Here is a 24495-nt window from a genome sequence, read left to right as displayed (position 1 = left end):
AGGTGGAATAAAAGGTTCGAGTGGTTTTTAAATTAAAGGTCCAATTAGATGTTTTTTTATTTCACCACATGCAGTACATTTAAGTAGATCCGTTAACATATGTAATATAAGAGTTCCCTCATCATATATTAAAGGAGAGATTCACCAGTTTTTATTGTTGCCTTAAAGACATTCCAGTCATACTGATCACTAAGCTGCCAATATAATTGATAAGGGACAATATCCAGAGTCTACTGAGTTCATTACGAGTAAACTGAGTTAATCAAATTAAGTGAAAATGTTCCAAAGTTAGTGTTTTAGTATAAAAGTTCACATTTTAAGTCACATTTTAAGCTTAAACGCATCGAAGTTTTATTTAATGTGACGTTAAACTGAATATATTTAAGTTTTGGGTGGAAACAACAGCAGTTTTAGGGCGTTGAGCTTCAGCATGTAGCCACAGATGTACATTAACTAAGTTACTTTGAGCCAAAAATACCCGAAATCATAAGGCCATCCAAAAGAACTAACAAATAAATTTTAAAAAATAATAAAAATGATATTGACGTGTTTTATGATGAACGCCTTTATTTTGAAAATAAATCAGAAGTTCCGGCTTTGTCCTGTCAATGTGTAGCTTGTTAGCATCGTTAGCTATGGGACACAGGTCTGAAACAACACAGCAGTTGATGTGTTTTAGATAAAAATGGATAATGTAACGACGGATTCTGCTGCGGCTGAAGAGGATGAATGTTCAGACCGGGAGGTTTTTTGTCTGATGCGAGTCGGAAGAAATTCAGACTGGCTTCGCTTGTTCGACAACATTGAGGTTCAGTTTGCTAATGCTAGCTAACTAGCTAAACATGACTGCTATCAGCCTTGTTAAGTTTGCAGCACTTCATGTTATATTTAGACTTACGTATAAAACACGTCACTACTTTATATCTTATCTTTCTAACGTGCTTTAGTAGTCCTCATCCTCGTGTTTAAATGGACTGACCGAGCTGCACTGTTGGCAGCTAACTGACCGCTGGTCATGTTTGTTTGGACTGTCCAGGTCACCATCGGACGTGGTGCTGATGTGGTCTACCAGCTGTTGGCTCCAAGTTTCCCTCTGATGATCTCCAGGCTGCACTGTGTTTTCAGACAAAAGGAAGATGGACAGTGGACAGTGACAGATAAGAAGGTAGACGAGTGAAAGGACTTTTCTTTTCTATTCGTCTTAGATGTGCAACCATCGACTCTCTTTGAGTCGATTAATCATATTAGTAACTTTTCAAAACACACGAAATAATCATTTGACAGCAATACAGCGCAACATCAGGACTCTTTATACTCGGGTATACGCTCCCAACCAACATCCATCAGTATGTATTGTTTTTACCACATAAACGCTGTATTAAAGCTTTCTAACATGTATTGACAGATCTATGTGCCTTGACTATTTTTACACAAATCTCTTATTGCAGCTTAAACTAATCTGATTATAGAGGCCGATATAGTTTTGTGATATTTTTTGAGCCACATAGTGACGCCATTAAAATCAACAGTTCTGGCCAGACTGTTGGATTCTGCACTCTGAGCTGAAAATACAACTTCCTTGTCAGAATATTGAACACTTTTCACCCGTGACTTATTTAGTGACAGTTTGTTGTGCGCAAACAACTTTTCATGTTGGTCTTCTTATAAGCTTTCAGACATTTCTCACCACTATACTATAACTATAATTAGTGGGTCAGCAACTTTTACAGGGCATTCCGCAACTATAAATCATCACTTTTGGGCCGGAGGAACTTTTTCATATTTCTTAGAACTGTTGGAGGAAGTTCCCTGTGTGTCCACACCACAGGAAATGAGAACTGTATTAGTTCTTAGAAGGCTGTTTTGGAGGACATTTTTTAGCTCCTACTTCAGAGCAGATCCTTTTTCTGTACAGTAGGAACCACTAGTGACGTAGGTTTACGTTGATTCATCAGTCACTAAGCCATTTAAAGTTGTTCTCTTCCTTAGAGTCTCAATGGCGTCTGGGTGAATGGAAACCGCATTCCCGCTGAAGAAGCTCATCAGCTCAGGCTTGGGGACTCCATACAACTTGGGGTTCCTGTAAATGGAACCAAAGTTGAGTTTGACTACATCCTTGTCCAGCGGCCCTTCAAAGACATTAAATTCTATTTGGCAAAGGGACACAGAGAGGATGCTAAAGCAGGCAGTGTTTCCAAGAAGCCCAAGAGAAAGTTGAACATGGAAGAAGTTGAGCCATCTACCTCAAAGCCCAAGCTCTACCGCTGCTCTTCTGCAGACAAGTCATTTGCAAAGCCCTGCCCTTTGACTCCAGTGAAGCACCAGCAGAGGCTTAGTCACAGCCAGTCAGAGGCGACTGGACCCAGCAGACAAGTCCAGGAAATAGACCAGCCCTGTGACCTGGACAACTTGCAAATGTATGTCCCACCTATTCCCAGTCTGTGCCTCTCTTATTCATTACATTGAAGACACATAGTTGTCTGTTGTCTTAATGTTTTGTCACAACCAATGTCTTTTTTCTCAGTGTTTGTTCATTTTTATCTGCAGGTATAGTCAGAATATTCTGCTGTTGAAGGAGCAGGTGCATGACACCCAGCGCAAGGTAGCCTCCCTGGAGGGCGAGCCCCAGCAGGTGGACCCTCACAGAGAAGAGCAGGTCAGGGAGCTGCAGAGTCAGTTGGAGACACTCAGAGCCAAAATGCACCAGATGGAGACGTTAGAGAAGTCCTTCAGTGAAACAAAGAGGCAGCTGGAGGTCAGAGAATTTTCCACTAAAACCTTAGTGTATATACATCACCAGCACCTGCTTCTAATGTGCAGAATTAAAACAGTGCCTTTCTGTTATTGAATCAATATAGTTGTTTTACTTTTAAAGATCTGCATTGTGTTTGCCCATGTATGACCTCTCAGTTAACTTAGATGATATTTAAATGATACTGCCAGATTTTTGGAATAAGTAAGTAAACAAATTACAGAATAGAGAAACATTCAAACCGATTAAATATTGTCATGATAATTAAAAAGAGTTCACTCCACCAACAGTATAAACTTATTTTCTTACTTTTTACTTGCTTTTATATTTAAATTTGGTGTCAGATCTTTAAGTTGCTCATTCATTTTTTTTGTGTACATCTACATGTAACATTTACAGAAATAGTTTTTAACACAAAATACCCAGGAACTGAGGATGTTTTTGAATGTGACACTTTCTTACATAAAACCCTGTGTAACATTTACAAGAAGGCTGCATGTGTGAACAGTAGCACTAACACTGGGGTGTGTCTGACCTCAGTACGGAAGATGTTTGTTCTGTTTCTGGTGTTGGGCCAAAGTTTGTCCAGAAAGTTTGTCTAACAACATTAGAGCACAGTATATTATCACATAGCAGCATGGATCCATAAGAACTCATTTTGTATGAATGATTATGAGACAACATACTCCCCCTAATGAAAGTTGAAATTGTTTTGTTTTTAGGCAGAGAAAACCCAGCAACAAGAGGAGCTTTTGAAAAAACAGTTGGAAGAGGCCTTGCAGGAGGTAAGAAAAACAAAACCTACGCTTTAAAGTCATAGAACAACAATCCATGCAGCCAGGCGCTTTTAATCAAAGTTAATGTATAGTAATAATATAGTAACACAAATATAGTATTTACATTTACACAACATTAAGCTAAATTTTTCATTTGTTCTTTTATGTAAATCTGCTTTTAGCAAAAGAAGGTAATAGACGAGCTTGCCCTCTCTCGACAAGGCTTTGAAGAGGTTCTCTTGGCCAAAAACAAGGAGCTTGAAGTGACAAAGGTATATTCAAAAATGATTTTGTATGCTTTTTCCATATTTTTTAATGATTTGCTTATTGTTTTTTGAGGTTTTATTTTTTTCTATTTTGTCTTGCAGGAAGAAAAAGAAAAGGCGAGAGCTCAAAAAGAAGAGGTGGTGACACAAGTGACTGAAGTTCTGGAGAATGAGCTCCAGTGCATCATCTGCTCTGAGCTCTTTATTGAGGTAGGATCAAGAGTCACTTCAGCATGGAGCATAGCAAAGAGACACAAAGGTGAACACTCTAAAAATAAAGTTAATCTGTGTAATCTGTATTATTATCCTCAGGCAGTCATCCTGAACTGCGCTCACAGCTTCTGCTTTCACTGCATCAAGCAGTGGCGGAAAAAGAAAGACGAGTGTCCCATCTGCCGACAGGCCATCCAGTCTCAGACCCGCTGTCTGGCACTGGATAATTGCATTGACCGCATGGTGGAGAACCTGAGCCTGGACATGAAGGCGAGGCGTCAGACACTCATCTCTGAGAGGAAAGGTGAGAGGTGCGTTATCAAGTCATTAGTACAGTAGCCTACAGTTAGAGAACCCTCAGAGGTGTTTTATTTTTACTTTTGTTGTTTAAAAAGTGAGATGAGCAGGACACATAGGAGATAGAAGAAGAGACTATTTACTGTTTTTTAAAGATTTCTTTTCTAATTTTTATAGAAAGTATTTTGTTGATGTCATCAGGTCAGGTCAGTGGAGAGGCTTCAGATGTTTTGGGGATGTTGTTACAGAGTCAGACTGAAAACAGGGACAAGCTGAGTAATAACTGTATCTCTCAGTGTAGTGGGTGGTGAAGAGTGCTCTAACATTGTCCCCATGTTGATGCCAAGTTGTTTTAAACTGTAAATTATATTTAGCATTAGCTTTAGCATTTGACTGTGTTGTTTATCCTCTCCTTGTAGAGTTGTATAAATATAATATTAATTTCAAATAAATTGATTATTAGTGTGTCTTGATATACAGTAAAGATTGCCCCACCTCCTCACACCGTCCTCAGGTACGTTGTGTTTTCAGTGGGTGTTATGTCCATTAAATTTCAGTTAGAAAACACGCATCAAGCAACAATATGTGACGGTGATGTAGCCTGCTCAGTCAGGATCACATGGATGGCCCTTACAGAAATCAAATCTCACTCACTAACAATATGTCTGGCTGAGCTCAGTAATTTATGTGCCATGAAGCTGCATAGAGGTTTCAAGCTAAACAAGTAGAATTTAGTTGATTTCTGAGCCTGTTTCCAAAAAGGCTACCTAAACTACATATTTGTGATCTTTTTCCAAAGATTTACATCGTTAGTGGGATCTCTTGGGTTTGAGCAGAGTCACAGGAAAGGTAGGGAAGTCAAAAACTCTTTTTATGAACTAACATGCTGTTGGTTTTCAATCTCCCTTTGGGATTTGTTGATAGAATAGAGTAATGTCAGTCATGTGAAGAACCTAAAGTGGCTCAGTTTCTTCCTGTGCATAGTTGCTGATTTATTAAAGGTTTTCTTCTGTATTTTCCAGCAGCTGACTCTGCAGAGGTGATGGTGATCCACGATGACGACAGCAGCAGGAGCAGCTACACCAACAGCGACAGTGACAGCAGCAGAAGCAGCTACACCAGCAGCGACAGCGACAGTGACAGCAGCAGGGTGTCCATAGAGAGCAGCCTCAGCTCTGTGGTATCTGTGGACACAGACAGTAGCATTCACTTGGACTCCAGTCCTCTCTCAAGAGATTACTCTGATGAAAGCTTTGATGAGTTTGAGGATTAGCCCTGTTTTTTGTGAATTGCACATTTTGGTGTTGATGTTTGCATTTCCCTGGAATGTTCTGGGATGTTTACTTTGGTCCCAATTCTGGCTGCAGTAACCAGATTCAGCTAAAGTTTTTTTTTTCTTTTTTTTGTAAAATGATCAGTTGTCTTACTATGTTTATTTTCAATGAAAGGAATAAAGTTTCTTCCTGTGCATTTTTTAGTGACCTGCTATTAACTTGTTGATTTACACCTCGACGTAGATTCTCTATTTATGGCTGTGAGGAACTCAAATATTTAGAGTTTCTTTCAATGATCCCAGACTTCCAATGTTGAAAGTATAACCTTTAATTGGTGACACGGAGAAAAGCCTCTGCTGACATTAAAAGGATCACACCTGTGCAATGTCAACCTGATGTTCCATCCATCACTTTGGCCCAGACTGAAATATCACAACTATTAGATGAATTCAAAATACATTTAAACATTCATGGTCTCCACTTGATGAGGGCTAATACCTTTTGGTGATCCCCTGGCAGAGAAATATCTCAATGGCTATTAGGTGGATTGTAATGAAATTGCGGATTTTATGTTCTTGTCAAGATGATGCAATAACTTTGGTGATAAATTTACTGTCAAGTGCCGTCATCAAGTCACATTTTTATTTTGTCCAGTTACTTCATGTTTTGTTGCCCTACTTTCCATTCATTAACTTGCCTGCCTGGGAGTTGCCTTCCTGGCACACAGGTTGTTAATGTTGGCCACCGAACAGCCCCAGAGTGGCTGCTGTTCTGTGCTGAAAAAAAAGGAAGAGGGTTATTCGTTCCCGTTGGAGTCACTCTGTTTTACCTCAACTCTCACTGGAGTGAGAGTTGAGGTAAAACAACTGAATGCTTTTATGCCATAAGATAGTATGAAAAATGTTTTGTTAGTTCACGTCATTTTCATTTATAAGCAAAAGCAAAGTTGTACAGTTGTTGAATGCACAGTTGTTGAGCTCATACAGTGTGTTTGATTACATTTTTTTGTGTAAGGCTCTTTTTTTTTTTTTTTACCCTTTTTACAATAATCAGTGTACAAGACAACATTAAGTGTAATGTGACAAGGATACCACTTTAAAAAGCTTTCTGACATTGGCATAGGTATTTAAAACTAAATGCTTGAGTTCCTGTTTGCTAGAAATGTTGCCACATTCAAAAACAGATTTGCATACTGGAAAGACTTAATTTTGCTAAATCCTTCCATCTATTGGCAATTATATGCTGCTGTGTTGCCTAGAAACTAATGGAAGAGCTCCTTGGGCTTTTAAAGCAAATGGAAGTGAGATGGCACGGAGCCTAACAGTGGTCCAAGGATTTCAAATTGTAGAAATACTGTGTTTGTGTGTTAACTCTCTGCTGGTGCTTCTGTAAGAGGCTCCACCAGAGAACTAACAGCTTTAATTGTGCTGTAAATAATCACTGCAGGTATTCATTATTCCATTAACAAGTCTCTTGAAAACAACCTGCATTCAGGTTGCAAACAGTATCCTCCTGCACTGATTGCTCATTTGCTCACATTTTATTTACAGCTGTTTTGAGTGTGTGGTGTCATCCCTGAACATTTCAATATTAAACACTCTTTATTTCCTAATAATGTCGAGAACTTTTACAGTGAAAACATCTGACATGACACAGGTGTAAAAAATGCAATGAATGAGGCTGAATTTCACTGCATCATTTTAAGGTCCCAGCTGTTGTGCATGCTATCAAAAAATATAAGATAGAATACAATTTTAACTCATGACTTCAGTGTGTATATATATATATAAATATATATGGTCCTGTTTTATAATTTTTCTATTGTGAGGCCAAAGCGTGTGTTTTCCAATAATCATTAAGTAATGTTTGACAATTGAATCAAGCAGCCTTATGCCACAACAATAGACATGCCAGGCTGATTAATGAACCTGTGCAGCACTGTGATTCATTTTACACAGCCTCTACCCAGAGTGCACTGGAACAGCAGCTGAGTGAGTTTGCTTCCTTTGTGGTGGATGCTTGATGTCAGGCCAGTCCATTAAAGCTGGAGTACGATTGAAGCATGTGTCTGTCAGGGTGTATTACGTGAGGACGACAGTGATGGGCTGCCTCCAGGGGTACAGTTGGAGCCTCTCAGTCCTCTCTGTCCAAGCCTCCATCCTACAGCAACCTCATGATGTCAGTAACAGACATCTCTCTCACGCACGTTTTCTTTCTCTGAGCTTCCACATGAACACAGAGTCATTTTCACTATTTCATGTGCCCATTCGTGGTCATGTGAAAATTAGATTTAGATTTAGAAAATTAGATTATTGCATAATCAATGAAGCTAGAGTGTAATCCACTCTTATCAACTGACTTGGAAATGATCAGTTTTAGCTCACACAGAGCAGTGTGAGATTTAAGACATATAAGATTTAATAAAAAAAAAAACTATACAAACTCAAGCATGTAAACAAATGTACAGCATACTGTATACTTTATAGATGTAGTCACTTCTGCACTGTACTGCACCTGCTTTGTGTTGTTGTTTGTGAGATAGATGGATTCACTCCAGTATGCAACCTATCCAAAGGGCCATGGTCCATATCCGGGGTCCATCTGCCGACTTTGTTGAAACCAAATGTCTTTCACAGCATGATCAGGCTGAACACTGCAGCACCTCCAGCACACACCCTAAATCAACACGGCTGTCACACAGGCCTAAAAACACAGTCCCACAGCCCTCGATTCAAGGTTCCCATTTTGATTCCAACTGTAAAAATATTCACTAGTCAATTAGAGTGAAATGGCAGGCTACTGTTATTTTTGTGTGTATGTTTTTACATCTTTTCTTTCTCAGTTAGATAATTAATAAATAATGCATTTTAGATAATCTTTCACACATAGATTTGGCATTTGCAAACTAGATAGATAGATAGATAGATAGATAGATAGATAGATAGATAGACAGATCCACGTGTTACAAACTCTGAATGACTGCACTTTGTGAAAGGAAGAAGTGACTGTGACAGTCGAACAAAAAATTCGCGTTTTTCTTCACCCTGTTTTCCAATATTTGCTCATTTAGAAATGGTATAAGGCAATGGAAACCGTAAAGGCTAGCCACAACATGTTTGTCATTTAACGTTACGTAAACCGACCCTCTTGTTCAGAGCACAAAGTTCAAACTCCCGTGAACTAAACCGTGAGCGTCCTGTTACCATGGAGACAGGTGAAGTCCGGACCACTGCAGGTGAATACGGTAAAGTGTAAACAGGGATTAGCTAAGTGGAAGAAGACAAAAATAAAATATTTCCTGGTTAGCTATGTTGATGTGAGTCTACTTGCGTTAATTTTAGAGACAGGTTTGTTTCGCGAACCAACGTATAACTAGTTAGCTAGCTAGCTAACATGTCAGCCTTAGCTAAAACCCATATTTGAACTCTTTCGTGCATGTTGTCCACAATTATGGACAGTTAATTTAAGGTTACATTATCATGATCTCATGATTATCGCGGTTTTGAGTTATTAGTCCACCGTTTGTTACCTAATTGGTGTTGGTAGTTTTATAACTGATATATTTCAACCAAGAATGAGCTGAAAATGAGTTTTCATCAGCAAAGGATTTGTTTTCACGTTTATCCATTTTGTAGTAGTTACAATTGTTAATATCACTTTGATTGTTTTATTTCATTTTTTTGTCATTCATCTTATAGATAACCTCACAAAATGTGGTATTCCTTATTATCAACTGGCTCATAGGCCTTTTTACTCTTTTGTTGCAAGGTGGCCAAATGTGTGAACAGTTAAATACCTTTTAGCCCAAATTTCTAATTTGAATAATATAAATAATCATTAAAAATCTTGATCTATTTTCTCATAATTTATGCATATAAGGGTTAATTCGTTTTCACTAACCTTTTAAGGTATGGGTCATGCCCTAAAACAAGTTATCGACACATATTTACACCAAAAAATAAGAAAGTCTATTTCCAAATGCTTACATGTGAAACATGTGTTATATATATATATTGTATATATATTATATCTATAATTTAACATTTCTTCTTTCTAAGCAGAGGAAGACCCTGCAACCATGTCCAAGTCCACTTTTTCTCCAGGGGCCCAACTCAATGTACCTGAGGACTGCAGAAGAACAAGGAGGATCATTGCTGAAGATCCAGACTGGTCCCTGAATATAGTTCCTTGTTTATCAAACCTCTGCCTGCAAAGCATTGTGAAGAACTTTAAAGGTATGCTTTTGTTTGTAGTTGTTAATTATATTGTAATTATATGTTCTTTTACACACTACACAGAGAATAACTAGAATTTAAAATTATTACAGAAAAGCCCATTTATGAAAAACTTACACCAGTCGAGAAAGACTTAATCCAGGAAAGACTATCTCCTTCGCTGCCTCTGGATGTGACAGCCAGCATGATCAGTGATGGTGTCTACTGGAAGCGGTGCTGTGAGCAGCGTTGGGAACTTTGTGATGTCTCACATTATGGCCACAGCTGGAAACGAATGTTCCTTGAGAGGTCCATGGAGAACATTATTGAGCTCTTTATTCCAGGTGTAACAGAGCCAAAAACAGTTCAAGAGATGGTGTCGTATTGTAAAAACTATATTAAAAGGCTGGACATCTCCCAGTTGCTGCCACCAATCAAAGAGCCCAAGAAAGAGGAAGATGAATATGCCTTAGAGTTGGCAAGTGACAATGATTATGATACACCCTCCATGGACCACTTTGACTTCAACATCCTGCTTGACAAATTGACAAGCCTGGAAGAGCTCCATTTGGTATACAGGGTCAAGCAATGTGGTATGAACTTCGAATGGAAGATGTTTGAGATGACTGACAGAGATTGTGTGTCTCTCGCCACGGCACTTAAATCCTGTAAGACATTAAAGGTAACTATTGATTCCTCCTCAGTGGTTTATGGTATGCTGTCTTTTGTAGGTCTGCATCCTTGCAGGTACGGAGCCCTAATGTCTGAAACATTTTGTTTCTTGTATTTTAACATTCCATACTTTCTTGCCAGTTAAAAAGCATTATAATAAAAATGTTCCCACTGTCATGAAACAAGAAAATTGTTGTTGGCACAACTTAAGCATTAAATGCATGCTCTACTTACATCAAAAAAGATAGAAGAGCCTCTAGCAGCAACCTAAATAAGTCACTATTTGATGCAAAAGTTTTGTCACATGAATTTATTACTGCATGAGAGCATGGCATCTACTATATCTGTGCGTGATATGGAAACCTAAGGCTGCAGCTAATGCTAATGTTTTTAAATAAATCATTTGGTCTATATTTTGGTCTATATTTAGACAGAAGGTAATTAAAATTCTCATTATAATTGCTCAGAGCATAAGGTGACATCATCATCATCCAAAGCCCAAAGATACTCAATTTAAAAAAATGTCAAATGAAAAATCACAGAGCATAGGTTTAGCATGTTTGCCTGATAAATGACTTAAGTTCTAAATGAATCAACTAATTTACAAATTGTAATAGTTGGTATTTTTTTATTTTCTGACTTTATTTTACATTATGTACAGCACTGCCCACTATTGTTTGACATTTTATCTGTGGTCCTAATGTGTCAGTTTTTCTACTACATGGGAAGACTCACGACAGATTCTTGTTAATCCTCATACTGTACTGTTTCTGCAGCTTTTAAGGCTCCATCAAAGCCACATAGAGGATAAAAAGTGCCGACTGCTGGTGAAAAACCTTCTGGACCACCCATCCCTGAGGGAGCTCGACTTTTCTCACAACCTGATTGGAGACAGAGGAGCCAGAGCCATTGGTAAACTGCTCAGCATGAGTAAACTAGAGATCCTGAACTTGTGTGACAATGATATTAGAGACCCAGGGGCCAAAGCTTTGGCTCATGCCTTGTCCAAAAATTCCACTCTTTTGTCCCTCAACCTGCGTTTGAACCGAGTGAGAGATGAAGGGGGTCAGGCCATAGGTAAGGCCTTGATGAACAACAACACTTTACTGCACCTGCACCTGGGAGCCAATGAAGTGACGGGGCTGACTGCCATTGCTCTGTCTAAAGTGCTAGTTCAGAATAACACCCTGAAGTGCATCAATCTCTCCTGCAACAATCTGGGTGAGGTAAGTGAAGTCATTTGGGATTAACTTGATTCTTTGTTGTTGCAGTGGTTAACACAACAGAAAACCACCTGACTGGTTTAAAAAATGAAAACTAGATCCTTACTGTTACTGGGGCAAAAAATGTTGAACCTGAGCTCAGTGTTGTGCAGACTGACAAGTTAGATTGTCAACTGCATCTGCACTTGAGCACACTTATAATTTGGCCCAAGATATACTTGATTTAACTTTACTGTTCTTTTGTACTTTGAAGTTAATGGTATAAAGCTGATACAATCAATTCTTCACCTAACACAAAATCAATTTAAAAAGTTGAGGAGATCTGCTGCTCATCTATCGCTCCAAAATGTTATCATAGTTAACACTTTTTATGCCAACGCATGCTAGTGCCTGCGTAGACACAGCACTGTGAAGTAAATAGTCAGAATAGCTTTAAAGTACAAGGATTTTCAATTATTCATAGATATATGTGGAAAACATGCAATAATGGAAAGCTGAGTAAGTGTTGTTTCCCCATGAGTGGTAGATCTAAACTTTCCACTCCTTTTGCTCTCTCCTCTTCAAGATTTCACTGTATACTGTATCTCTGAGTGGAATACACTGCAGAGGATCAAAAATCTCCCACATAGCAGAAATGCAGCATGCAGTAGCATCAGTATCTTTGACCTTGGTCTACTCTTTACAAAAATAGAAATGCCTGTTTCAGACATAACAAAATAACACTGGTGACACTTACAATAAGCAGTTTAGAAAGTAGGAGAGCTGCAGAATTGATTTTCAAGGTTATTATTAAGACCTTCCTCAGCCCTTTTTGGTAACAAGGTCCTGTGATGTGTTCAACATGGGCATTTGTTTGTTGTCTTTCCTCATATGTGCAGAATGGAGGCAAAGCTCTAGAGGAGGCGATGTCTTGCAACACCAGCCTAACAGAATGTGATATCCGCCTGACGAAGGTTGATGATCAGATCGTTTCTGCCATTAACAAGGTGATTTGGACCAACCAGAGTTTAGAAGAAAAGAAACAAGCTCAAGAGAAGGAAAGTAGACATTAATAGCTTCTTTCTTTAATACAGACATTGATCCTGGCCCCGTGTATTAAGTCAGAATCATTTGTATGCCAATGCTGTATCTCAGAACAAAGCACATAGCTAAACTAAAAAAGGTTTAATCTGAAGCACAAAAGGTGCAGTTGTCCAGTTCTAATGTTCCTATATCTCATTTCTGAGGGAAAATTAACTCTAATCAGGTATTTATTTGTCTGCTATTTGCAGTTTGCTTCTCTTTGCTGATTTTGCTGTTTGATTTGCAATGATCCTTCATCAAATGTATATGATGTCAGGCCATAAGGTTTTTCTGCTATTTAGATTCTAGTACAGTGGGTACGGAAAGTATTCAGACCCCTTTAAATTTTTCACTCTTTGTGTCATTGCAGCCATTTGCCAAAATCAAAAAAGTTCATTTTATTTCTCATTAATGTACACTCAGCACCCCATCTTGACAGAAAAAAACAGAAATGTAGAAATTTTTGCAAATTTATTAAAAAAGAAAAACTGAAATATCACATGGTCATAAGTATTCAGACCCTTTGCAGTGACACTCATATTTAACTCACATGCTGTCCATTTCTTCTGATCCTCCTTGAGATGGTTCTGCTCCTTCACTGGAGTCCAGCTGTGTTTAATTAAACTGATTGGACTTGATTAGGAAAGGCACACACCTGTCTATATAAGACCTTACAGCTCACAGTGCATGTCAGAGCAAATGAGACTCATGAGGTCGAAGGAACTGCCCAAGGAGCTCAGAGACAGAACTGTGGCAAGGCACAGATCTGGCCAAGGTTACAAAAGAATTTCTGCAGCACTCAAGGTTCCTAAGAGCACAGTGGCCTCCATAATCCTCAAATGGTAAAAGTTTGGGACGACCAGAACTCTTCCTAGATCTGGTCGTCCAGCCAAACTGAGCAATCGTGGGAGAAGAGCCTTGGTGAGAGGTAAAGAAGAACCCAAAGATCACTGTGGCTGAGCTCCTGAGATGCAGTAGGGAGATGGAAGAAAGTTCCACAAAGTCAACTATCACTGCAGCCCTCCACCAGTCGGGGCTTTATGGCAGAGGGGCCCGACGGAAGCCTCTCCTCAGTGCAAGACACATGAAAGCCCGCATAGAGTTTGCCAAAAACCACATGAAGGACTCCCAGACTATGAGAAATAAGATTCTCTGGTCTGATGAGACCAAGATTGAACTTTTTGGTGTTAATTCTAAGCTGTATGTGTGGAGAAAACCAGGCACTGCTCATCACCTGCCCAATACAATCCCTACAGTGAAACATGGTGGTGGGAGCATCATGTTGTGGGGGTGTTTTTCAGCTGCAGGGACAGGACGACTGGTTGCAATTGAAGGAAAGATGAATGTGGCCAAGTACAGAGATATCCTGAAAGAAAACCTCTTCCAGAGTGCTCAGGACCTCAGACTGGGCCGAAGGTTCACCTTTCAACAGGACAATGACCCTAAGCACACAGCTAAAATAACAAAGGAGTGGCTTCGGAACAACTCTGTGACCGTTCTTGACTGGCCCAGCCAGAGCCCTGACCTAAACCCAATTGAGCATCTCTGGAGAGACCTGAAAATGGCTGTCCACCAACGTTCACCATCCAACCTGACAGAACTGGAGAGGATCTGCAAGGAAGAATGGCAGAGGATCCCCAAATCCAGGTGTGAAAAACTTGTTGCATCATTCCCAAGAAGACTCATGGCTGTACTAGCTCAAAAGGGTGCTTCTACTCAATACTGAGCACAGGGTCTGAATACTTATGACCATGTGATATTTCAGTTTTTCTTTTTTAATAAATTTGCAAAAATTTCTACATTTCTGTTTTTTTCTGTCAAGATGGGGTGCTGAGTGTACATTAATGAGAAATAAAATGAACTTTTTTGATTTTGGCAAATGGCTGCAATGACACAAAGAGTGAAAAATTTAAAGGGGTCTGAATATTTTCTGTACCCACTGTATGTAGTTTGGTTTGGTCATATTGTCAGCTGTCACAATTAAAATACACACTTTGCAAAATATGTAGCATCACATCTGAGGCAACAGTTGTCAGATTAATCTTTGACACATTTTAGTGAGCAGTTCAGTTTATTGAGGAGTTTTTATCCACTTTGCTACACAGATTTGGTATTCAGTCCTTATGTAACCTCAAGGCAACGTTGTGGTGGTGTTGAAATACATACAGACTTGCGTTGTTTTATTTCTACCTACATCTACTGGTTAATAGTGTAACACATTTGCTAGGCAGCAACAAAAACAAGTGTAATTAATGTCACGTTTGCCCAGTTTTTAACTTTTCAGGAATCACTAGTCATTTTGTAGAAACATATGAAGAGAGGCAAAGCTATTCTGTATGTTCGTGATGTACTAATTCAAAAATATATACATCAATCTATGATTACTGGTGTTATTTCAATTAGTAATCACTAAGACCAATTACTCAACCTTCCCTTAAAAAGATTTGTATACCATAGGTTCCTCATTCCTAAACTAGTCATAGGTTCTACCAGCATTTTTTGTATCTAAAATTGTGTTTGTTTAAATTTGTTTAAAGGGAAACAAAAATCTGTCAAACATGTAACACAAAGACACTGTTGACTGCGTTCTATAGCATTTAAAAAGGGTTTGTATTGCTGTTTGTGACTTAACAAACTCAGTTTAACATCAAAAATGTTGCTCCAGTTACCTCAGTGTAAGACACACTCAACTAAACACAAAATCCATAACAGTCATTCTAACCTCCCATCTCTATTTTACTTACAGTACAAATCCCTTCTGACCTACAGTCTTGAAAATCCACATTTTTATAGAAAAAGATGAGCCCCGGAACATTATTCAGTGAAAGACTACGTATAACCACCTAATCTACATGACAGACATGATAAAGGGTTCAATGCTTTACGTTGCTAACAGTCATCTATAGAGAAAATGTCTCACTATGAACCTTCCAATCAGATTTAAAACCATTTTCAACACCCAAATGTTATTTTCACTGTTGTGTAAACATTGCACTGGTGAACATTTTTTCCATCCTTACGACTACATATGAATATCACAGTGAAGCCATCATCGAGGATTGTTGGCTAATCATGAATGAGAGAATATGATACTTCAGTATGAAACTGTGGCTGAAATCCAATATTTACTCTCCCTGTATCCACCTCTTACAAGTTCAATAGTACATTTTAATCTCTCGTGGAGTTTGCACACTCTTGTTTGGTATGTCCTCTGGGTTTTACAGTACAAGGACATCCAAGTCCTCTTGAATTCTGACCAATGCAAGCTGGGATATGATCCAGTCCTCCACGACTCAGAATCAATCGATGAATGAATTTCGATCCCTTCATCTCATTTGATTTCCTGTTAGTGAAAAAATGTTCTTTATGTTGTCCAGAATGGTTGTGTAGTGCATAACCCATAAACCATTAAAGGAAAGAAATAATTTTAGTATTTTTGCAGGATGATTATTTGCTTTCTTGTTGAGAGTAGACCACTGAAGCCTGACTATTAAATGTGAAAGTAGAGCCAGCAGTCGATTAGTTTATCATAAAGACTGGAAACAGTGAAACAGCTAAGCATACTATGTGCCAAACTATAATGTGTGAGTCTGACTGATGTTGATAAGTGGATTTTGTAACCTTCACAAAGAGCCAAGCTAGCTGTTTCCCCAATTTCCAGCCTGCTGCTGGCAATAGTTTATTTGCCGTACAGACACCAGAACATTATTGGTCTTCTCATTAATCTTTTGAAACAAAGTAATTAGGCATTGTTCCCAGATCGCACAACACTTTTCCTTTTAAACAGGATCTTAATATGTACAAACAGTAAGTGTCACCAGGAGCAGGTTGCACCAGCTGTCAGAAAGTTTTGATTTGGCTGTGCTATTATTTATGTGTTTACTAAATACATGTTTACATTTCATTGCATACTGTCTACTGCTCTTTGAATCCAAACATAAATCAAATAAATATCGACATGTACAAAGTAATTCCCATTAAGCTGAATATATAAATTTCCCCCTAAACATTAGTAACTTATTGTACATCTCATGATACTGTGGGCCTGTTTTCCTGTTGCTTGCCACAGATATTTAATGACACATGTTTATAATGGTGCAAATTTTCACATAAATATTATAATGGTGCAAAATTTATCAGTTTGAAACTAGTTCATAGTTTCTGTGAACAAACAAACTCAGTGATGACTGTGAATGGCTGGTGCAACCTAAATCCTGGTAAAGAACTGATTAAGACATCTCTCTTTTCTGAGTTGCTTCTGTCCCTTTCCCTCTTGTATCGTGAAATGGGACATTAGTAAAGTTATGTGTTCAGCATTCACTGTTTGTAAACCTGTTGATCCAGTTACTATGCAGGAGATCCATGCAAAAGTCTTTGAAAAGCAAAATGAATGTCTTTGTAACTGCATAAACCTAAAATTGGAGCAGAGGACTAATGACCAGGGGTGTAATGCTATCCTGAGTTTAAGGGGGTGCATAGATGTCCAGGCAGCTGTAAAAACTGTGTAGAGAGTTTTTATTCCAAACTGTCATTTGTTGAATAAAATGTCAGTTTTGATAGAATCTGTATTTTTATCATGTCATGCTGCTTTGGACTATTTTAGTGTATTCTCTAGTATTGCTATAAAGACAGTTCACAACTACAAACCTAACACCACACATGGAATGTAATGAATATGGCTAATTGGTCAGAATTTACAGTATAAGCCCATTATTAGAAAGACCAGCTGTTACAGGAAATAACACAAAATATCTTGACCACAGACAAGATCCTTACTGTACTTAGAAATCCAATGATTCAGATGTCTAATGGCAGTAAATGATCTGCCAACAATCCATTCCAGATTATCTTTCACTGCAGGTCTTGTGACAGGCTGGTTTGTAAATTAATACTTTGTAAATAAGCACAGTGCTTCTTTTTATCAATTAAAGTAGCTTTAAAAGGCTTTTCAGAAATGTTGAGGAACAATGGAAGAAATAAAGCACATTCTGAGTGTTATTTTTCAGCGGTATGGGCAGTTGCATCTTGGAAGCCAATTGTTACCTATTATTTCTTATAGTATAAGTTGTCTCATGCCTGATTTTCACTTCATTTCCATTTAAAATGTATTGTACATGGCTTAGCTGTAAAACAGAATTCACCATGACTAAGCTACTGCATTCGCTCAGTTGAGTATTAAAACTGACATTATCCGTAATGAATCCAGGTCTGCCTGTTTCTAGCTGCTTTGATGGCCAGCTCTCTGGCTGTCTCTCTGCTATGCATCAGCAGCAGCATCAGTAGCAACACAGAGCTGGCTATTCAAGAGCTATGGTCCATTATAAAGAAAAATCATCTGCATTTAGGATCTGATTCTTAGGACCTTTGTATTTAAAAAACGATCGACTAATACATCATGTTTCTCACATACATGTACTTTGTGTTATTGTCAGGGTAAATTTGACTAATTTTAATGGAAACATGTTGGGATGAGATGACTTCAGGTGTGGTAACTCTGCTTGTCAATAAGAGTTGATTGCTAGGCACTTAAATAAAGAGGTAGGCTGAATAAAAATATTGCCAAATATGACATTAAATGGTTCTTTGAGCTTTTAACTAGCTGATTTAACAATTATCCATCAATATTATGGTGTGGTTTATTACTGTAGTTGGCCATTATAGAAATGATACACTTAGTAGTAATTAAACAGTTTGAAGAGGTGTTGATTCAGTTTGAAGGTCTTGTGCCCTTTAGCCCACCTGTGCTTAATTATTCATCGACTGTGTTGCTATATTTAGGAAGCCAGGGAGTATAATGTCATGCAACCCAGTCAATTTCTCCCAACTATATAGTTTAGCATCTGCATAAGACATTTATTTTTGTACTATGAAAATGTAATCCTTTTTAACATGGATTTCCATGAGCATTGGTTTTGAATGAATAGATTTAAATCACCTAGTATCAAAATCTTTTACATGCAGATGTTCGAAGTTTATATTTGCACTTTTTTAATTCTTAAAATATATATTTTCATTCAGCAGAGCTATTTAGTTTTGTTAAGTATGCTTTGACAGCAGTGCTGATATCTTTTTCCATCACAATTCACCTAATTTACATAACTCCCAAGATGGGTGGATCAAGGAATTTCTCAGTACTTGAGTTCTCACTCAAGATTTAATTCATTTTTTATCTTTATCTTTAACTTTTGTTTCTTGGCAATTCCTTAGGCTACCACTGTGTCAAGACCCATTTTAGGATTCAAATACTTGGAAGTATTACCCATGTCAAATTTTCCATGAGTGAGCTCTGTAGATATGGCATTTACAATAGGACATGATTCTGCATGGTATTTCTTTGTTACTCGAGGGTGCAGTGCTGTATGTGACACTTATGTGTGGTTGTATGGTCTTTTAAAGCCGCACTGTTTTTTAAACACCAATCCCATCAAGACCACCAGGTCTCTTTTCACTGACTTGTTAAGTCCGTTCAGACCTTCCCACACATGCTTTATTCTCTGTTTGTTTGATGCTCTTACTGTAGTTGTGGCAACTTGACTCAGTTACCTCAGTTGTAAAAGAAAGGAGCAGAAGTTATTATCTTCTCAACCCAGGGATTAAGAGGTTTCTCCCCATTCCTGTATATTCTCAGACAAGTGTGGGAACCGTGGGTCATAGGGAAGTCTCTACACAGGAGCCATTTCTGTGCAGGGAGCGGTGGTCGTGGTTGAGGCAGCCTTCATTGCGATGTACAATGAGCACTGGGAAGTAAAGCGCATCCTGATAGGCTGGAGGGTTCTCCTCACTGGTCTGCTGGTCTGACAGACAGCGTGTGCTCTCTGTGGGGCAGGACTGCTCGTTCAGGCTCCCACTGCTCCTCCACAGGCAGCTCCGCCTGGAGCCATACAGTCGGCCCAGTGAGAAGCGACTGGCGCTAAAGGGGATGTGGGGGCTCCCCGTGTTGCAGATGCTGAGAGCGCTGCGAGAGAAGATGGAGGAGCTGCTGATGGCACGGTGGCAGCGTTCACAGTTCTGCCTATAGCCTCTACATATGGAGTAGCTGTTACAGCTTCCTGAGAGCTGGGCCAGGTCCATGAGAACTGCTTCTGAGTAGCTGGGCACAAGCTGCTGGTTGGAGCGGATGTGCCATTCCAGTTCTGTGCTGTCAATTGTGTTGACTCGTGGGATGTGTCGGCAATATGGCCGCTCCTCAGATGGTGTTACTGGCACATAGTCAAAGCCAAACAGCTTCTCTACATGGTAGTGTACACAAGCAGTGCGATACTCTGTCAGCACACGTAGGGGCCAGGAGAGGGTGAAAGCAGCTGCCACCCAAAAAGTGGAGTTGGATGCATACCAAGGAAGGTGACTGGGGTCAGAAAAGGCAATCATATACTCCTTAAAATCTACATTCTTCAGGTGCATACCTTCACGGGCTTCCATGTAGTCATCCAGACCCTCATTCTCCGTGAAGAACCTGGCCCGCTGGGTCAGGTAGGAGTTCTCTGACTCCACATTGGCAAAGCTAAAGCACTTAGTGAACCTCAGCCTGGTGATAGGGAAGCTGTCCAGGCCTAGGAGGTGCTTAGAGATGTCCTTAACCCCACAGTTCCCATAGTCAAACTCTGCCTCAGCCACGTGGGTGTTGACTCTCTCATGGTACACCTGGGTAGTGGTGTATGCATCTCCATTACGGTAGCGCGTCACCTGACGTGTCCTCCTGACATAATGATAGCTAATGGCCTTCCACCAGATGCAGGGTGTGGCCTGCTGCATTCGCTGGATGCGCTCGGCCACACTGTCCAGATCCACCTTGTACTGCAGCTCATTTCTGGTGTAGCAGTGCCAGCACTCCACCAGGTAGACCACATAGAGCATGACTAGGAAGGCCAGAGGGATGTAGATGTAGCCGTTGGAGCAGGGACTGTCATGGTACATCATAGACTTTCCCTTGTAAGCGCTGTCGAACGAGAGGCGTGTGACCTTGGTTATCTGGCACCAGACCATCACCCCGACACAGCCATACATCAGCAGGGACAGCAGCAGACATTTCCAGTGAGTTTCCTGGCACAGGGACTTAGTCAAGGACTGCTTCTGGGGCCGCTGCTACAATATGAAAAGAAAAGCAGCAAGTCAGTAGAGCAATTATGAATATGTTTTATGATACTGTGAATGATAATGTGTGTATTGACAGAATATAACTCTCAACTAGACTAAATAATTCTAATTCTAGCATTCTAAAGGGTTAGACACATTTTACATATATTATAATATTTTGATGTATAAATATGATCTAAATATTTGTTATGTGTAAAGTTAGAAATAGTTAAAAAGCACCGGCTCTAGCATGTAAAATATTTAAGGAAATTTTCTGCGTTGAAAGTGCTTTTGCATAGTTTATGCATGAGTTGTGCTCATGTCTTGGTCTGTGCTTGTTATGATCAAAGTTTCATCCACTCTCATGATCATGATCTTATCAAATTCAAGAAAAACTGTCACTACAGTGTTACTTACTTTGTAGTCAGTATGGAACCCTGTGCGTTTCTGTTTACCTGATGTGTGGATGTGGATATGATACATACAGTACTGTATGCTTATGTCATCATGAATTACATTTCAGAGAAGGAGTATAATAGAAATATTCAGAGGGCTAGATCCCACAATTTAATGTCAAGCCAACAAGAAAACAGCAGTCGTTTGACTCCGGCAGCATAAAGCTGGTGTCATCCTTTATCACCTCAGGGTACAGCAAGCCCCAGTGCCTGCATCTAGAGCTAGCCACGCCTTTTGAGAGCGCTGGCACAAACACGGCAGAGATTCAGAAGGCCCAGGAAAGATGGATTATATCATTCAATATCATTCAAAAAATCTATATGACAGACATCACATTGGGGTGTGGAGTCCACCATCAAACACTAGATTTGTACAGTAGCAAGACCTTAGTTTATTTACTCACGGTAAATAAACAAAGGTTCTCCTCTCCATATAGGACAGTCTATCAGTAAACCCCTGCATGTGAGAGACCACAGTTAAATAATGAGCATCACTGCACCGATGTATTGAATTCAACAAGTCAGGTTTCTGCTCTTTGAGTGACTGACAAGCATAAATAATAGATGTTATTTCTCTTTAATTATCTTCCCCACCTTAGTCACATGGTCCCTAAGTCCCTTACCAACCCAAGGTTACACCCCACTGGGAAAAAGGCGTTAACACTGAAATTCCCCACCGAGGTGAACCTATTGCAAACGGAGTATTTACTCACTGGCTTCCTGCACACCCTCAAGAACAATAAATCAATACAACATGACACAGATTGTGGCTCATACTACATGTTACAGGCACTATTTAAGTAGCAGGGACAAAGATGAGCAGTTGTGTAGCAGGAAATATTCTGCATATCAAATAAGCTAGGGTAACTGCATTAGTGGTTTAATATTTTATTACACATTACGTATTGCAACAAATATGACTTTCCAATTAAAAAGTCCCTGCTTTAGATCACAGATGAACCTGTTCGAGCTGTTAGGAAGTGACTCACCAGACGAACACAGAGGTGTTGACATTTCTGTTGCATCAGACAGAAATTCCTCTGACCAGACCAGTTCTATTAGATCTAGGATCTGAGTTAGACCAACAAATATTTGTATTTGACACAGATATGGTACAAAACGTACGTCAGTAGGGTATATACACCATACATAGAACCATGTGTATCCTAATTTTACCTTTGTAATTTACAATCATATCAGTAACCTTTTTACTGACATTTCACAGCATATAATATATACATATAATAATATGAAAACTTAAAATCGAAATATCTATGAATGAATGTTGTTTTGAAAAAAAGGCTGTTTTGAAATGTGATCAATATTTTACAAAACACCTGCTCCAGTAAAAACCTTCTGACATGAGAAGCTTCACAATTTATGAGACCAGTGTGGTGTCTTTAAATAAATGCTTCTCAAACTCATGGACACTTTCTCTTGACATAATAAGACCAGCTAGGTTATATAAAAACCCTCTTGTGTAATGGATATGTAACTTGAGCAACATGTGTGTGTGGTGGGGGTGTCTACACAGCAACAGTAAAGACGAAGAAAATCCTACTGATAAACAATATTACATTTATTGCCCAAACAAAAAAATCCTAATGAACTGAATCCAACCTTCCCTGTATAGAAAAATATGTTTCAGCCTGTTTTATCAGCGTCAGGACAATGGACGGAAGTTGTAAGTGACAGATGCTGTGAAGTATTGACAGGTACATCTGTGCTCACACAGTGTTTAACCCACATAGTTTGTTCCTGTGAGAGGTTTTCTCATGGGGCAAAAACTGTGTGGAAACATTTGCACGCAGCAGCCATTGTGTTCTCTCACTGTACCACAGATATTATGATGATATTACACTGTTTCATGTTTCAGACGATTTGCTTGGATCCTCTTCAGGACCCACAACAGGCCCCTAAACCTCTGTTTGGAAACCTCTTGTCTGGAGGGAAGACATCTATGCACGTTCACACCCTCGGGTGCGCGCTTGCATGTACAGGTTCATGTGTTCTTCCACTAATAAAAACAGTGATGAGCTCCGGTTAAACCCAAATCACTATAGTGACATTACTGGGATTCCACTGTGGTTTCAGTGGAGTGTGAAACACTAATTTCAGGCTGAATTTGCCCCACACGCGTTTGGGTAAGAAAATTAGCCCGGACTCTGCAAACAATGTGTCCTTACCTCCTCCCGCGGGCTGTCCGGCTCCTCTTCGGGCACGGTGGTGGTGCTGCTTTCACTGGCCGTCACAGCCGATGCTGGGGACATGATGATGATCACGGTGCATGGATTTCCTATTGGGATGGGGGGGTTCCAAATCAGGATCAAACATAAACAGACCGAGAACCCCTGTGTGCATCATCCAGAAGAAACCAAATTTAGGCTACACGGCGCCCATGTGAAAGGATGCATCATCCCAGCATCTTCCAGGTGTGCAGACGACGCTGGGTATAAGAGCCTACGGGAATCCGGTCATTGTGGCTCGGAAGACACGCAGAATCGCCTGAGACGCCCCTCGCGGTGTAATGGTGAAGACAGCTGCAAGGGATGCGATGTAAGGAAATGGCAAAGGCGGCAGTCAGCTCCGCTCCCTGCAGACAGTGTCCATGGCAGCCTGTGAAGCTGTGGAGCAGGACAAAGACGACAGGCAGCGGCACGTGTGAGCAGCCACCCCGACACCACAACGTAAATAAGAGGCTGCTGCACAGACAAACCCACCCCCTGCGTCCCATTAGCTGCATCACCTGCATGGAGTCTGGACCAAAAGATCATAATATCTCAATCCTGAACTATGACACGGAGAACATTTTTTAAAAAGGAGATGGCTATAAAGATGAAAAAAACAAATATTAAATCTGTACAGTATACACTAGCCAGCATCACAGACATAAAACACAGGAAAAAAGCAGTGTGTAGTACAATAGTCCTGTGATGTCTACGTTTCATTTCTAAGACCATAGGTTATGTATTGTACCAAATGGCAGCAAGACAAAAGATTTATACAGTACAATACAATACAAAATGAGACAGCAATAACAGTGTACATCTTCAGAACCGAGTTGTAGACAGTTCACAGTGGAGCTATGCATATGTATCATTATACTAGTATACTTTTAATTTAATCATCCGCTCAGTTATTATTAGTCATTAGATTAAAGACTTTTATTTTTCTTTATGCCACTGGATGAAACTTCCACTTCCACACATCAGATATGA

The 24495-nt window shown here is 39.6% G+C and overlaps 3 protein-coding genes across 13 annotated transcripts; 2 read left to right on the top strand and 1 right to left on the bottom strand.

The window, feature by feature from the left end:
- Positions 1 to 601: 601 nt before the first annotated feature.
- On the top strand, positions 602 to 6578 carry rnf8 (ring finger protein 8, E3 ubiquitin protein ligase). Of its 8 annotated transcripts, none has more exons than XM_026319180.1 (10): positions 602 to 808; positions 1037 to 1165; positions 1990 to 2417; positions 2548 to 2755; positions 3475 to 3537; positions 3711 to 3800; positions 3897 to 4004; positions 4107 to 4318; positions 5104 to 5153; positions 5330 to 6578. In XM_026319180.1, the coding sequence occupies exons 1-10, from the start codon at positions 686 to 688 to the stop codon at positions 5575 to 5577; spliced, it is 1659 nt and encodes a 552-aa protein (XP_026174965.1). In that variant the 5' UTR covers positions 602 to 685; the 3' UTR covers positions 5578 to 6578. The 8 variants fall into 8 exon arrangements, with proteins under 8 accessions (XP_026174965.1, XP_026174964.1, XP_026174971.1 ...); XM_026319179.1 differs by having other exon boundaries at positions 5327 to 6578; XM_026319186.1 differs by having other exon boundaries at positions 4107 to 4311; positions 5330 to 5471.
- A 2199-nt stretch (positions 6579 to 8777) lies between these two features.
- Positions 8778 to 23329, top strand: drc5 (dynein regulatory complex subunit 5). Of its 4 annotated transcripts, none has more exons than XM_026318668.1 (6): positions 8778 to 8822; positions 9640 to 9813; positions 9906 to 10474; positions 11241 to 11690; positions 12566 to 12673; positions 23154 to 23329. In XM_026318668.1, the coding sequence occupies exons 1-6, from the start codon at positions 8783 to 8785 to the stop codon at positions 23322 to 23324; spliced, it is 1512 nt and encodes a 503-aa protein (XP_026174453.1). In that variant the 5' UTR covers positions 8778 to 8782; the 3' UTR covers positions 23325 to 23329. The 4 variants fall into 4 exon arrangements, with proteins under 4 accessions (XP_026174453.1, XP_026174454.1, XP_026174455.1 ...); XM_026318669.1 differs by having other exon boundaries at positions 8821 to 8894; XM_026318670.1 differs by having other exon boundaries at positions 8821 to 8894; positions 9637 to 9813.
- tmem151ba (transmembrane protein 151Ba) lies at positions 19398 to 23547 on the bottom strand. Its single transcript, XM_026318672.1, has 2 exons — positions 23464 to 23547; positions 19398 to 20831 (listed from the first exon to the last, which is right to left on the bottom strand). The coding sequence occupies exons 1-2, from the start codon at positions 23545 to 23547 to the stop codon at positions 19398 to 19400; spliced, it is 1518 nt and encodes a 505-aa protein (XP_026174457.1).
- Between the last annotated feature and the right edge of the window lie 948 nt (positions 23548 to 24495).

Source organism: Mastacembelus armatus, chromosome 24 (genome assembly GCF_900324485.2).
Source record: "Mastacembelus armatus chromosome 24, fMasArm1.2, whole genome shotgun sequence".
NCBI classification, from domain to species: domain Eukaryota; kingdom Metazoa; phylum Chordata; class Actinopteri; order Synbranchiformes; family Mastacembelidae; genus Mastacembelus; species Mastacembelus armatus.
Note: the sequence above shows the minus strand (reverse complement) of the source record. Positions and strands in the feature narration are given on the sequence as shown.